This window comes from Neoarius graeffei, chromosome 19, assembly GCF_027579695.1.
Source record: "Neoarius graeffei isolate fNeoGra1 chromosome 19, fNeoGra1.pri, whole genome shotgun sequence".
In the NCBI taxonomy this organism is placed as follows: domain Eukaryota; kingdom Metazoa; phylum Chordata; class Actinopteri; order Siluriformes; family Ariidae; genus Neoarius; species Neoarius graeffei.
In genome coordinates, this window is record NC_083587.1 from 11,381,151 (window position 1) to 11,397,463 (window position 16,313).

The 16,313-nt window shown below is 40.5% G+C and overlaps 2 protein-coding genes across 5 annotated transcripts in view; both read left to right on the forward strand.

The window, feature by feature from the left end:
- The window catches only part of LOC132867674 (zinc finger protein 585A-like), a 1,308,017-nt gene that overhangs the window by 738,502 nt on the left and 553,202 nt on the right, over positions 1-16,313 (forward strand). Inside the window, exon 7 of the mRNA XM_060900668.1 lies at positions 16,013-16,028. Within this exon, the coding sequence (XP_060756651.1) occupies positions 16,013-16,028 (16 nt within the window). The remainder of the gene's footprint in view (positions 1-16,012; positions 16,029-16,313) is intronic.
- Positions 1-16,313, forward strand: part of LOC132867685 (uncharacterized) — an 84,660-nt gene that overhangs the window by 54,614 nt on the left and 13,733 nt on the right. The window contains exons 1-4 of one of the 4 annotated variants that reach the window (XM_060900695.1): positions 6,143-6,227; positions 9,703-9,818; positions 14,118-14,643; positions 15,312-15,575. The gene's annotated coding sequence lies outside the window, so the exon portion shown is untranslated. Of the gene's footprint in view, positions 1-6,142; positions 6,228-9,702; positions 9,819-12,413; positions 12,568-14,117; positions 14,644-15,311; positions 15,576-16,313 lie in introns of those variants that run through there. The other 3 variants (XM_060900696.1, XM_060900697.1, XM_060900694.1) reach the window with 3 other exon arrangements.

Here is a 16,313-nt window from a genome sequence, read left to right on the forward strand (position 1 = left end):
TATGAGTGATTTAGTTTTGGAGGTGAATCCTAATAAGAAATTCCTGCCTGTTGCTCTCCAGCAGTGAAAAGTAAAAGTCAGTGTCTATTTATTACCATTATTTAGCCTGCCTTGTGCCTACCAAGTGAGGTTACAAAGATGACAATTACAATATATATGATTTGTACCCTGTATTAATTTCCTGGGTTCCAGAAAATGGCTGGAGCAGCTGTTGCTCTTCACGGACGACTTGGCTTGCGTATTCATCTGCCTCTTTCTCTGTGGCTATAGGTACTAAATCGTCCTCAGACAACCAACCAAAGTTTGAGGATGAATTTGAAGAGCTTTCATGTCCTTTTTTTTTTTTTCAAATCCGTATCAAGAACGCACGCCACTAGAGCGAATAGTGTTGTAGGGTATATGTATGTGTAATTGGTCTTAAGTGATTAATCTCATTAAATCAGTCTTATTAAATCATTAAATTGAATCGTTTTCACTGAAATCAGTCTCATTAATAATACCATTAATTTTGGCATTTAATAATAAATTACCAAACTGCTAAATGTATTACTTACCGTATTACAAAGACAGCCAATAGCACTTACGTACACTTTCGAGTTCTTTGAAATTGTGTGACTTCAAAAATATTGGGAGCAACAAATAAACACAGTTTCAATAATTGAATTTATCATAATGTACATTCAGGGCGGCACGGTGGTATAGTGGTTAGCGCTGTCGCCTCACAGCAAGAAGGTCCTGGGTTCGAGCCCTGGGGATGGCGAGGGCCTTTCTGTGTGGAGTTTGCATGTTCTCCCCGTGTCCACGTGGGTTTCCTCCGGGTGCTCCGGTTTCCCCCACAGTCCAAAGGGAAATCTTATCTGAGGTATGTGTGTTTGTGTGTGAGGGAGAGAAAGGTGTGTTATCTGAGGTGTGGGGGTTACCATGTGGCTTGAACAAAGAATTAGCATGTATTGCTAATGAGACAAAAGAATTAGCCGTAGTGGCTAACCCACTCCCTATAACATTACCAAATTCACTCTTGATGAGGTCAAAATGTGTGTAATAAGGAAATTAAGGATGTTAGTAAGGATAGCAAGAGCATGCAAAAGCCTATCTATTAACAAACAACTGAGAGAACATAGAACAATGATCAATTCACACTCCAAGTGTCTACAGTGTGCACAATTAAACAATTTCTGAGCTTAAATTCACACTACTTCATAAAGCTAATTCCTAAGACTGGTTTCTGCCCAAAATGCCAGTCTTACTTAGTATCTCGCTCCTATGCAAGATTACAGAGATGTTCCAAAACTTCTGAGTCCAGCGGAGCACGTGGGTTGTTTCCATGGAAAAGCAGAGAATTTCTTGGTCCGAACTTCAGCGTTCGTGAGGAAAAGTCTCTGATCAAACAATGTGCACAGCGGTTTAATCAGAAGGAATCCGGTCGCTTCTAACTTTAAATTAACTGCTTTGGGCGGCAGTCGTAACGTTACTTTATAATAAACAAATGAAACCAGTTATAACTCAATCTGAGTTAGATCGCGCGATTTTGGAAGTTTACCATAGCCAATGGTAAACAAAAATGCACTAAATTCTTACTTGCAAAGCAGACGTCTTGGTTTTAGATGTTCTGGTGAGCGGGTCTCTTTATGTCTGTAGAATGCGCCGGTCTGCAGCGAGATTCGCAGCACCAAAGAGACCGGACGGAAGTTTACTGAGTCACTTATAGCTTAAGGGAGGATGTGAACGTAGGTCATCGCGGAAGTTAGTTGATGGGATCTGTAGTTCTTAGAGAGACGGGCTGTTGTACCTACAGTGTAGAGTCCGTGTGAACACCCAAGAAGGCAGCGGTGCAAATGACGTCACACATGCAGCGCTGCTGACCTGTAAATCGCTGTGATCTAATAATGGTGGATAAGCTTTTAGTGATGGATGTTTTTTTTTAACAGAATTCAGACGCAAATTTATTTTTCAAATCCATTTTTTTATTTATCTGTGAACTTTACAACCTATTTGAGCATATCACACACAGAAAACCTGGGATTTTATGATGTAATTTTCATTAGACTGACACTTTAACATGGAACAAGTTCTCTTCAAGATGGGTATGGGCCAGTTCTGCAATTTTGGACCTGGGGTTTATTGCGGTATCATTGCAGCTTCAATGATATAATGCACTATACATCTGTCTCATCAGTGTCACCAAACCTGTTTTACTAGGGCACGTGCCCCAGTATATACCTGTTGTGCCCTAGTAAAATTTCCTGATCACGTTTCAGAAACAGTAATGTCTTGGCATTGCGGAATATAGACTATGCAACTGATGTGTTCAAATTGCACCCATTTGTCTCTATTAAATTGCTGGTGGAATACTCCTCACACAATTACCACACACACATCACGTGAAACCACACAACTTGAGCAGGGATGAGAGTTTTCCGCTTTTCGGCGGATTTCTGCTTTTTCTGAGTAAAAATCGACCTTTTTATATTATGCCAAATCTGTTGAGAGTATGCGTGTGTGTTTTTTTTTTTCCCGTTTATTGAGGGGGGTTGGGGTATGTTCCTTTGTGATACTCAAGCGTAATTCATTCCTACGCCAATGTTACATGTTTACATTTTTGCCATCTTTAGTCTCGCTAAGTCTCGTGGTAGAATACATGTTCTCTACAATATAATTGGCCAAAACATCGATGGCGAGAGCATGATGGACGATCATAACAGTTCTTACAAAAGTACCCACATCCGTTCTATTTTATCAAAACTTGCAACTTGCACGTGTTCATCGTCGCTGCTCTTCAAAAATGCGTTTCTCTTTCGTATCGGCTTTTTTACTCAAAATGTCGAATACAATTGACAAGCGAGACGAAGCGAAGGTACTTGAAATCGATGCTGGTATAAAAAAAACAAGTTTAGGTGGGATTGGTTGGATCGTAAAGTTACGATAACTTCAGTAGATGGCAAGCATGAACCCATGTCTGTTACCATCGGCGATTTCATTAAGAAACTCGACGTCGCGGGAAAAGCACTGTGTACTCTGTGTGATGTGGTTAACTACTGATCAAGAGGACTGAAAGCATTTGAGAGCCACACTATAACTGCAAAACATCAGAAGCAGGCATTTTTATTGAACAGCAATTATTCATTATCAAGTGCTTTTCAATTGAAGACTTTGTCCATGGCACCCAGCACAGACCTCGCACAAGTTCCTGCCACGGTTCCCACACCCTCTACGAGTTTGTCGGTGAAGCCCATTGTTCCTATATCAGATAGAAAGTCTCACCAGCAGGTAAGCGTTTTTCATTGCATCATTTCATTATTTGTTAGCATGTTTCGATATGTGCATCATGAGGAATGTTTACCGTATGATTTTTTATAACGTTGTAATTGCATGTAATATTTGTAAAGTATTTGTTCACACACGCAAATCCAATTCTATTTAGATGCATGTTAACTAAAACCATTGAAACATTGTACTTAAATTGCAGTGATAATCTTATGATTTTTAATATTTGATTGTTTTTATTCTATTTTTTTCATAAATGCCTCTTAAATACTTGTCAATATTGCAAGTTTTAAAGAATACTCCAAGTCATTTATTTTTATATAAAACTTGTTTTCAATAGAATATAAAATGTCTTCAAATGAATAAGTGATTTAACATTTTAGATTAATTTCAATTCCATACTTTCAGGCATTGGTACTTGCAACTATGGCCCAACACTCCCTTCCATTCACCATGGCATCCATATTGTTTGACTGACTTGGCAAGAGAATTGGCCAAAGGCGCTGAGCAACAATTCTATCGATAGGACAACTGCATCATATAAAATGAGGTTCAGGGTGGCCCAAACCATTTGTTCGAAGACGGTTGCCAGTATGCAGAGTGGGTATTTTTTTTTCTTTAAATATTGACGAGTCTACCAGCAACAATTTGAACAGAATATTGGCAGTGCTTGTGAGCTACTACTATCCTGTCCAGAAGGAAGTAGTAGTCGAGCATTTGACTTCTGTCAGCATTGTCAGTAACAAGCGAGTCGCTGCTGCAGGAACTGAACAAGGTGTTCACTGATAACCAGATACCATGGCAAAATCTGATGTCAGTCCTCATGGATTCTTGTGCAGTGATGAGGGGGTCCAAGAGTGGTCTTGAGGTGCGTTTGCGCTCTGAAAAAGCACCTCATCATCTCGACATCGATGGTGACTCATGTCATTCACATTCATAACGCTGTGTACAACAGTTTCTGCTCCAGGCACATGCGCAGTCTCTCTCGCGCTCCCTCGCGCACTCCGTCATACAGTTTCCACCCCAGCTCCTGGTTTATGAAATGAGCAAATCCTCTTGCCAGCCCAAGTGCTGGAACAGCTGATGATGACGTAGATGACCCACAGCCAAGCACCAGTGATGCCAGCGGTCACTAAATTTTGTATTTTGCTATGTTTCAAACTAAAATGTTTTCTATTTTTCACACCTGTATTTCATATTTTTTGTTTTGCACATATTAAACGAATTGTACTGTACACAGTGTAGTATGCAGTGTTTGACTTAAACCAAATAATGAGCCAAGGTAATGAAATAAGAAAATGTTGATAAAATAAGACTTTAAGATGATTACAATATCATTACACATCACAATATACTTGCGTTCATTTAACATAGGCCGACTTACGACCAGATCGGTTTACGACCGGTCAGTCATAACCAAACGCAGTCGTAAGTCGACGACTACCTGTAATTGTATAAAGTGTACATAGACATTATCCTATAAACTTAGCATTCGTTTGATTTAATACATTGAACATGTATATAATAGTCATTAATCTGAATTAATGCTGACAGTTTTGAAAACTTAAATATTTCAAGAGACTTTTTGAAGAAATCATATGCAACTAATGAGGACATAGGGAGAAAAGGTCAGTCACCCTAAGAAATTTTAATACATGAACATTTTGATAATTAATAGAACTTAAGTTTAATGTGAATTTAGTTTGTCATTTTTGTTGATCATGAATTATAACCATATCCTTGAATGTAGAATGTGATTTTATTTTGAATTCAAACAATACTCCTATTGATTTGAAACATATTTTCATGTAAATATATACAAAAAAGAGATTTTTTTTAATCTACTACAGCTCAGATTGCAGGAAAAGTGGTTTGTAAGGCCTTATTTTTCAAAATTTTCCTTTTGCCTTTCGCAATTAATCTGGTTTTGAAATTACAGCAATGATTTGTCTCCAACTTTGGATTGTTATTCCAATATAACTTACATTACGTAGTTAGTACATGATAAAATTTTACAAAATATTGCTAAGACATACAGTAGGCTATCCCACCATCATAATATTTTATGTTGCCAGATTACAAACAAGCCACACAAATATGAAAAGATACTTCCATTGACATGCTTCCTATAGTGGTATACATTCAAAAACATGGAAAATTCATAAACGCAACATGTATTTCCTTGATGGAAAAGCCTGATGTAAATATACAAATATCATAACCTAGACAGTCCTCAAAACAAAACATGGATTATATCATGATAGCATGTAAATGAATGGCCCTTATAATGACCATGAGCTTAAAAGTAAAGATAATATACCGTGAAAATAGCATATGGTTAACTAGACAGGGACACTCTAACGAGTGCAAACCCCGCCTTTTCCCTATTAAAATACATTGGGCGAAAATTTCGAAGTTCTGCCATGACCTTGACCTTTGACCTCCAAAATTTAATGGTTTCCTTCCTGGGTGATTGGCAACACATGTACAAAATTTGGTCCAAATCGATCCATTGGTTCTTGAGATATCTTGCAGACACACAGACAGACAGACAGATACACACACACACAGACTGACGCAGGTGAAAATAATAACCCCTCCGACTACTGTCGGCGGGGTTAATTAAGATCGATAATATCAGGAATAGAGTGGGTGTTTTTCTAGTTCAAGGTGCATCAATGTAGGCAACTTTCTGTCCCTAAATATAAGACGCACATTCTGTGTATCTGTGCACATCCATGTGGATGTAGGGAACGCACATGCAGCCAAGCACACAAAAAGGAACGTACAGTGATGCCACGCAAGTTCACGCAGCAAAAGTATATATTTTTAAGTGAAACTGTATGTTCTATACCACTAAACATTACTGAATTACCTCTGCAGATGGACATCAGGAAATTCTTCATCCAAAACAGAGGCAGGGAGGGAAGCAGTAAGGAGAGATGAGGATAAGGTGGAGGGAGGTAAGATGATCTAGCTCAGCCTTTATCAACTGGGATGCCGTCAAAAAATTATATATTCTAACATTGAAATAAATAAAATGAATTAAAATTCCAAAAAAACGATAGTTACACTAATGCAGATCATCGCCACTTCATGCATCAAAATTTGTCTCACGGCCCCCTTTCCCAGGTCACAACGTCACTGCCAGGGTCAGCGTATGGCCAGCATGACTGCGTATATTTTATATGGGGATGCCTTGAGAATTTGCGTACTTCTGAAGGGTGCCGTGAATGAAAAAAGGTTGAGAAACACTGATCTAGCTGGATGTTAATATTATCGTCATTTAGCTATGCTCGGTCAGTTGGCAAAAGCAATGCTAGTTGTTGATGCTGTATGCATTTGATTTATGGCTGTCAACCTTCAGTAATTCACTGCATTGTAAAAAGTAGTTAGTTAGTTCTAATCTACAGAATCCCATAGCACTTAAGTCAGTGCATACTAGCATTTATATAAGCTACAAAAACTATGCAGTCTTGCCAGGGTGAAAATCAATAGCTACCATAAACCTTTTATATGGGGGGGCTGTGCCCCAGTAGAGCTTTATGTCTAGCAACGCCCCTGGTCTGTATTCATCTTCTGAAAAATAAAAGCAGAGCATAACTTGGTTCCGTGGTGTAATGGTTAGCACACTAGCCTTTGAATCCAGTCATCTGAGTCCAATTCTTGGTGGAACCTTTAAAAGCTTTTGCCCACTTTGAATGATGGACAAAGAAATAACTTTTGTTAAAGATGAAAATGGGTCATGGCTGTGAATTTTGGTCCATGCAGTTAAAGAAATGTGTGCATTGGGTGCAACATGGTGGCTCGGGGAGCATGAGAACAGAGCTCTGATGGTGGCAGGGTCGGGCTTGTTCTACGAACGTGGTCGTCAGATAAAATGGAATTCGCCTTGCTCCTGAACCAAGCGTCTGATTTTTGTCTCGTACGTTACTGATTTTCAGGCAAAGCAGCTCAGTTGGGAAAGCATTGGAATGCTATATGGACGAAATCTCAGCGAAAGCTGCAAAGTCACATAATTCACTGTCACAATATTCATGCAGCTTGTGACCAATAAATGCTGTTAAGACCTGATTGTGAGAATGAAGTGAAAATGGCAAATAGCATGAGAGAAATTCCTGTTTCAACAACGGTGCTAAACAAAGGAAGGATAGCCTTTGTGTTGGTATTTAGATAGATAGAAAGGAAGAACTAGACAAAAGAGAAACTGAAATAATGTCCATAATATATAGATTTAGGCACTGCCTAAAAGCGGAGCTCCCATCTGTTTCTGGGTTGTAGAATTTTCTTATCATAGCCAGTCTCTTTTGTTTTATTTCTTTACTGGCTAGCACTGGCCACTAGGCAGTGTGTATGACTGGTGGTACACGGACAAACCACAAAAAATCGACTCGATGGGTTTACCATTTTTTTCTTGGGTATGGTGCTCCGCTAAAAATAATTATAGTAGTAAAAGAGCTGTTCAAAAAATGACCAGAGACTGAACTGGAAAAGGGGGGGAAACAGTGAAGGGGAGCACTATCAAGATATGTAAGGAATGGGGGTAAAGTTGAGAATATAAGAGGAGGTAATGGGGATGGGGGTCAGGAGATACTTGTCTTGGGGCCAGTTTGATCGGATATGATGGTTTAAAGGAACAGTCCACCATACTTCCATAATGAAATATGTTCTTCTCTGAATTGAGACGAGTTGATCCGTACCTCTCCGAGCTTTGCGCGACCTCCCAGTCAGTCAGACACGCTGTTACTCCTGTTAGCAATGTAGCTAGGCTCAGCATGGCCAATGGTATTTTTTGGGGCTGTAGTTAGATGCGACCAAACTCTTCCACGTTTTTCCTGTTTACATAGGTTTATATGACCAGTGACATGAAACAAAGTTCAGTTACACAAATTGAAACGTGGCAATTTTCTATGCTATGGAAAGTCCGCACTATAATGACAGGCGTACTAACACCTTCTGCGCGCTTTGACAGCGCATTGATACCTTCACTCAGGAGTGAAGGTATCAATGCGCTGTCGAAGCACGCAGAAGGTGTTAGTACGCCTGTCATTATATAGATCTGGAAAAACTTATACATGCCTTCATCTCTAGTAGGGTTGATTACTGCAATGGCCTTTTCACAGGCCTGCCAAAAAAAAACGTCAAACGACTTCAGCTGGTTCAAAATGCAGCAGCTAGGGTTCTCACACGAACAAAAAGAACAGAACACATGACTCCAATTCTAAGGTCCCTTCACTGGCTTCCAGTAAGCTACAGAATTGACTTTAAAGCATTGCTGCTGGTGTACAAATCTCTAAATGGTACAGGGCCCAATTACCTCTCTGATATGTTGCAGCGGCCTAACTCAATCAGATCTACCAGATCGCAGCAGAAAAATTTACTGTTAAAACCTGTTGTTAAAACAAAGTGTGGTGAAGCAGCTTTTAGCTACTATGCAGTACAGCTATGGAACCAACTGCCAGAGGACATCAAAAATGCTCCTGCTGTTGGCAGCTTCAAATCTAGACTAAAGATTTCAGATGCTTTCTGCTAAATTATTAATATTGCCATCTCTACGTTTTAAACTCTTTACTTTTACAGTCTCTCCATGTTTTAAATTTTACTTAACTTTTATTCTATTTTATTCTGCTGTTTTTTTATTGAACTTTTATCTCATTTTATTATTTTATTTCTACTATTGTTTCTTATTAATTTTCTTCCCCATTTATTTTATGTAATTTTATTTTCTATTGTTTACTGATTTGCTTTTACTTCTGTAAAGCACATTGAACTGCCACTGTGTATGAAATGTGCTATATAAATAAACTTGCCTTGCCTTGCCTATAGTGCGGACTTTCCATAGCATAGAAAATCGCCACGTTTCAATTTGTGTAACTGAACTTTGTTTCATGTCACTGGTCATATAAACCTATGTAAACAGGAAAAACGCGGAAGAGTTTGGTCGCATCTAACTACAGCCCCAAAAAATACCATTGGCCATACTGAGCCTAGCTACATTGCTAACAGGAGTGACAGCGCGTCTGACTGACTGGGAGGTCGCGCAAAGCTCAGAGAGGTACGGAGCAGCTCGTCTCAATTCAGAGAAGAACATATTTCATTATGGAAGTACGGTGGACTGTTCCTTTAACACAAACCAAATCCACGCGATATGAGTGGTAAGATGGCGGCCAGATGGCTTCACTCTGACGAGCCTATGAGCTCACGGTCCAGGAGAGAACATGTAAAGCCACCCACACAGAACACTGAATGGGCTACTGAACAAGACAGAGGATCAGGATGCTCTCTCTCTTTCAGGGAGCTGATGTCACCTGGTCACATGACCTGGGTTTTCCCCTAAAGTTTAGGGGAAAACCCAGGTCACATGATTCAGGCAATTTTTAATTAGTTCATTTAATTTAAATGAAAACAGTTTAATTAGTTATGTTTCAAAATCTGCAGCTATATAAGAGCCACACATCCACACAGAGCTACACAAACCTTCACAGCGAGTTTCCAGCGACTATCAGCAACTTGTCAGCAATTCATCAGTGACTATCAGCGGTTTAATCTTCATAGTAAGTCACCTTGTACTAACTGAGTGATTTTTGTATTTTTTTAAGTTTTAATAGTCTACTAACACGAAACACACTAATTGCATGACTGTCTATTCTCATTCCTTCTTCTTTACCTTCATACTGATCAGGGCTGGGTTTCCCAAAAGCCTCTTAACGCTAAGACATTCTTCAGTAGGCGGTGTGTTTGACTGGTAATTACTAACACTGGCCACTAGGCGGTGTGTTTGCCAGTTACTGTAATCTTCCAGTAAATGTTCCAGCTGGGATAGGCTCCAGCTTGCCTTTGACCCTGTAGAACAGAATAAGCAGCCACAGAGGATGGATGGATATATATAATATAAATTTTTAATATATATATAATCACACAGTACTGTGCAAAAGTCTTAGGCATCCTTTTTTTTCATACAAACACTTATACATTTCTATTTTATGACTTGTACATTATCGAGTCAGTACAAAAACATTTTAGGCCAAGTTTACATTAGACCGTATCTGTCTCGTTTTCTTCGCGGATGCACTGTCCGTTTACATTAAAACGCCTGGAAACGCCGGGAAACGGGAATCCGCCAGGGTCCACGTATTCAATTCAGATCGTGTCTGGTCCGGTGCTGTGTAAACATTGAGAATACGCGGATACGCGGATATGCTGTGCTGAGCTCTAGCTGGCATCGTCATTGGACAACGTCACTGTGACATCCACCTTCCTGATTCGCTGGCGTTGGTCATGTGACGCGACTGCTGAAAAACAGCGCGGACTAACGCCTTGTATCACCTTTCATTAAAGAGTATTTGCAGTATGAAAATACTGCAAATACTGATGCAAATACTGCCCATTGTGTAGTTATAATTGTCTTTAGGCTTGCCATCCTTCCACTTGCAAGTGGTAAGTGACGCGCATGCCCGATATACACTAGGATCACACACACAGCGGCTCAGTCCCGAATCACTGCTCGTGCACTTCACTCACGCGCTCTGTGAGCTGCGCAGGGCCGGAGTGCGCACCCTCCAGAGGGCACTCGCTGTTCAGGGCGGAGTGATTTGGAGCGCAGGATGCCTGCGGAGCCGAGCGTATCCATGTATTGGCATTGCTGTGTGCACGCGAATCGTGTATTGGCGTTGCTGTGTGCACGCTAATCGTTTTAAAAACGTTAATCTGATGATCCGCTGATATGGTCTAATGTAAACCCCACCTTAGAGTCCCAAACATTTGTTTTCCAGCACAAAATTAAATGTTACAGAAAAAAAATGTTTGAACAGCATATTACATGAGAGCACTTTTCAGATTAAAAAAGAAAACGTAATAAAGGCTACTGGATTTTGGTGCAAGATTAAGAAGAGTGTGACAAAGTGTCCAGAAGAACTGTGGCTAGTTCTGTAAGATGCTCAGTAAAACCTACAGCTCATTTCCTTCTGAAACTGCACTCATTGTACCTCAAACTACTATTTTTTTTTTAAGCAAAGGATTGTCTCACACCAAATATTGACTTTATTTCATTTATTTATATATATATATATATATATATATATATATATATATATATATATATATATATATATATATATATATATATAATAAATGACTGAATTATAGTGAAGTGTATAAATGATACCTATTCTTTGCCACTTGGCCACCCAGCTGTCTTCAGGACTCCTCATTGCAATGACACTGTAAGGAAAACACACAGAACGCAGCCTTATTTATTAAAAAATAAATAAATTAGTTAATTCATTGATTACTTAGTTTAGTTAATAAATAAAAAGGATTTATTAGAGGAAAAAAATCCAAAGGAATGCTGCATACCCATCAAAAGAGGAGCTTGTGCATCATAAACCATCTCCCGGTTCCCCTTCATTTGCAGTAAGACTCCGTTATCACAGCCATCATACTCGAACTGGTCAATAGTCTGGCGAAGCAGAGAGAGAAAGTGTAGCCATATGTTTCACTCCTCTGCCCTTTAACTCACGACAAAAAGACTTCAAACTTACACATGCATTTTAAATACAATCATTTACCTCAAAGACTTCATGATTTGTAACTGTTATTCTGTATTCATATACAGTACCAGTCAAAAGTTTGGACACCTCATTCAGTAGTTTTTCTTTATTTTTATTCATTAAAACACACTTCATGTCTGAAAGTAATGATGGATGTCGTTTCTCTTTACTTAGTTGAGAGGTTCTTGACATAATATGGATTACTACAGTTGTGGAACAGGGCTGTTTAGTGTATTATTATTTACCTGTTAATTGAAAAGCATTCCAGGTGACGACCTCATGAAGCTGGTTCAGATAATGCCAATAGTGTGCAAAGCGTCAAGGTAAACGGTGGCTACTTTGAAGACTCTATCTAAAATATGAAACATTTTGGGGTTTTTTTTTTTGTTTGTTTTGTTTTTTACACTTTTGTGTTTACCACATAATTCCATATATGTTCCATATGTTATTTGATAGTTTCCATCTCTTCACTATTGTTCTACAATGTAGAAAATAGTCAGATATTTTACAGATAGATCATGGGCCGAATGAAATTACTGTACATGCGCTTGTTACTCTGATTGGACAAGTCCACGCGCGCTCATTGAATATACATGTTTTTCCACAGCGTATGCTGGAGAAGAAAATCTGCACTCTTGTCTCCTTTTGAATGCAAACGCGTGAGGCTGGTGCGCGAGTAACGGTTACCGCATAGTTTTAACGGTTCTGAGAAGAGGGGAGAACAGAGAACCTCCAAAAGGAACCAAAATAACAGGTGTATGTTTCCAGATATCAGACAATAAGCCACACATGATCGTGTAATTCAAACGGAGTTTGGGTCTGTTTTTGTTTATTTTCAAACAAAACAAAAAACAACAACAAAAAGGAGGCTGGTCAAGTCTCCACTGTCAGAAATAGTGGTACAGTAAGGTGGGGTTTACATTAGACCGTATCAGCAGATCATCAGATTAACGTTTTTAAAACGATTAGTGTGCACACAGCAACGTCAATACACGATTCGCGTGCACATAGCAACGCCAATACACGGATACGCTCGGCTCCGCAGGCATCCTGCGCTCCAAATCACTCCGCCCTGAACAGCGAGTGCCCTCTGGAGGGTGCGCACTCCGGCCCTGCGCAGCTCACAGAGCGCGCGAGTGGAGCGCACGAGCAGTGATTTGGGACTGAGCCGCTGTGTGTGTGATCTCAGTGCATGTCGGGCATGCGCGTCACTTACCACTTGCAAGTGGAAGGATGGCAAGCCTAAAGACAATCATAACTACACAATGGGCAGTATTTGCATCAGTATTTGCAGTATTTTCATACTGCAAATACTCTTTAATGAAAGGTGATACAAGGCGGAAGTCCGCGCCGTTTTTCAGCAGTCGCGTCACATGACCAACACCAGCGAATCAGGAAGGTGGATGTCACAGTGACGTTGTCCAATGACGACGCCAGCTAGAGCTCAGCACAGCGTATCCGCGTATTCTCAATGTTTACACAGCACCGGACCAGACACGATCTGGATTGAATACGTGGACGCTGGCGGATTCCCGTTTCCCGGCGTTTCCAGGCGTTTTAATGTAAACGGACAGTGCATCCGCGAAGAAAATGAGACAGATACGGTCTAATGTAAACTTGGCCTAAGAGTTCATTTCTGTTCCCCAAGGTACAACCTACACTAATGTACCCTTGGGGCTCATTATTGGGCCTCAAGGTAACTATGGGCACTTTTTAGGATCAGAAAGGTCCATATGCATTCCCAGAAAGTATATAAATGGGACAAATAAGCACCTTAGAGCAGCCTTTCTCAACCAGGGTGCCGTGGCACCCTGGGGTGCCATCTGGCTTTGTTAGGGATGCCGTCAAAATTATATATTCTAACATTGAAATAAATAAAATGAATTAAAATTCCAAAAAACAATAGTTACACTAATGCAGATCATCACCGCCTTATGCATCATCAAAATTTGTCTCACGGCCCCCTTTCCCATGTCACAACGTCACTGCTGGGGTCAGCGTGACTGCGTATATTTTATATGGGGGTGCCTTGAGAATTTGCATACTTCTGAAGGGTGCTGTGACTGAAAAAAGGTTGAGAAACGCTGCCTTAGAGGGTACTGTCCCAATGACCATGCATATAATAAGACTACTACTGCACTTTATTTTCTGAGAGTGTGACGTGTTGTCGTTGTCATTCCCCCCTCCCCCGCCTTGCTAACTAGTCAACACTAAAGAGCAACTGTTATCAAGTTAGTTTACAAATGTCTATATAAATCAGTAACTCCAGTTCACTAACCCTGAGCTCCTGTCCGTTTTCACCAGGTGCTTGCAAATTCTTCAGCTGGTATGGAAGTCAAAGAAACATGCTTCATCCTCCCGATCAACCCCAACCATTTCCCGAGCAAGTTGTGGCGTTTGGTGAACAATCCTCAAATTTGCTCAATCTGCTGGGACTCCGGTGAGGAACAAATACTCATCTATCAGGAACCCTTTGAAGAAGAAGTGCTAGGTTCTCCTAATGAGCAGACGAGAGCGTACTTCAAAACCACTTCCATTATCAGTTTCTTTCGCCAGCTAAACCTGTATGGTTTCAGAAAAGTGCACCCAGATCATGACAGCTCAGAGAAGCAGCAACTCTGCAAAGCTTTCACCTAGGCCCAGCGGCATCACTTTCACAACGAGTATTTCAGACGGGCTAACCCAGAGCTTCTGGTCAAACTAAAGCGACTCATGCCTGGCAACAAGGCCAAGATTGCTGCTGGGATAAAGGTGACCAGCAAGTCAACAAAGTGCTTCTGTTATCAGACAGTGAATTCACCCAAGGAAAACTCTGCTACGATGAAAAACGGTTGGTAGTTTAAAATATGTATTTATTCATCTACATCGTTTCGGTATAATCGCCAAATGTGTGGTCTTGCACCTTGAATAAATCATCTGGTGTGTGCATTCTTACGATTTAAAATACAAAAAAAAATCAATTAAATCTGTCTGTCTGTGGCCCACATTTTTAAACTTAGTTAAGATTTGAAAATCCTCGAGTGTGTATGAGACATAAGATAACAGATAAGAGAGTGGACTAAATTCCTTAAAAGGGGCATGAATGCTTCATGATTAACTCCACCCATTATGCCAACAAATATTGCAAATCAAGAGGGATCACCTTCCACACACAAGTATTCTAGTTGAAAACATATTTTTGGGTTATTTATGGTATTATTTTCATGATATTTATGGTAGTTTGGGTGTGGAGATTTTCATATGGTACACCAATAAAGGGCTATCTACAGGACCAATAAAAAGTTTGGACACCTAAAACTACTATTTCACTAATCGGAGCATAGCCTTGAAAAAAAGGTGAGTCATCTACAGGAATTTGTAGAGACAATAGACAGAGAATAAGAAAAGCAAAGTCATCTTGCTTGTCCAGTGCCAGCTAGCTAAGTTTTTGGTCTCTAGCAATCATCTGAATTTTTAGTACTTTTTATTCATTAATATCTGCCCTGTCTCTGTGTTTAGATTCAGTCTTGGTTGAGGAAACTCCTCACAACCATCATGGTGATGGCTCACAGAATGTGACGGATTGTGACAGGACATCTGAACCCTCCCAAGCATCTGTAATGGGCCATGGCAATCCAGGCTCTGGGTTCCACCACTTCCTGATGAACTTCCTGGATTGTTCACACCAATCCAGCTGCAGGCACATCCATGAAGGCTCACCAAGCTCAATGCCTGCTGGGATGTTTATACCTCATCACTCACATTACGGATTTTACACACCAGGTAATGAATAGTATGATAGTTTAATTCTTTTAAATCTACTATACATCCCAATCACATGCTTCTGAAGCAAATACTGTGTTATGGTGTATTAGTTTGATGTACATTTGCATGCATGCAATTTGGGATGTGGCCTAGTGTATTGTTTCCCAGCATCAGTGTTGGTGTTTCTTATAAGCAGCAAATACTACGATGTCTTGCAAAACTGCTTCTTCTTTTTTTTTTTTTGAACAAAATACGAGTGTGGCGGCATGGTGGTGTAGTGGTTAGTGCTGTCGCCTCACAGCAAGAAGGTCCGGGTTCGAGCCCCGTGGCTGGCGAGGGCCTTTCTATGTGGAGTTTGCATGTTGTCCGCGTGGGTTTCCTCCGGGTGCTCCGGTTTCCCCCACAGTCCAAAGACATGCAGGTTAGGTTAACTGGTGACTTTAAATTGACCGTAGATGTGAGTGTGAACGGGTGTCTGTGTCAGCCCTGTGATGACCTGGCGACTTGTCCAGGGTGTACCCCGCCTTTCGCCCGTAGTCAGCTGGGATAGGCTCCAGCTTGCCTGCGACCCTGTAGAAGGATAAAGCAGCTAGAGATGATATGAATTAGCCTAACCTGCATGTCTTTTGGACTGTGGGGGAAACCGGAGCACCCGGAGGAAACCCACACAGACAACATGCAAACTCCACGCAGAAAGACCCTCGTCAGCTGCTGGGCTCAAACCCAGGACCTTCTTGCTGTGAGGCAATCGTGCTA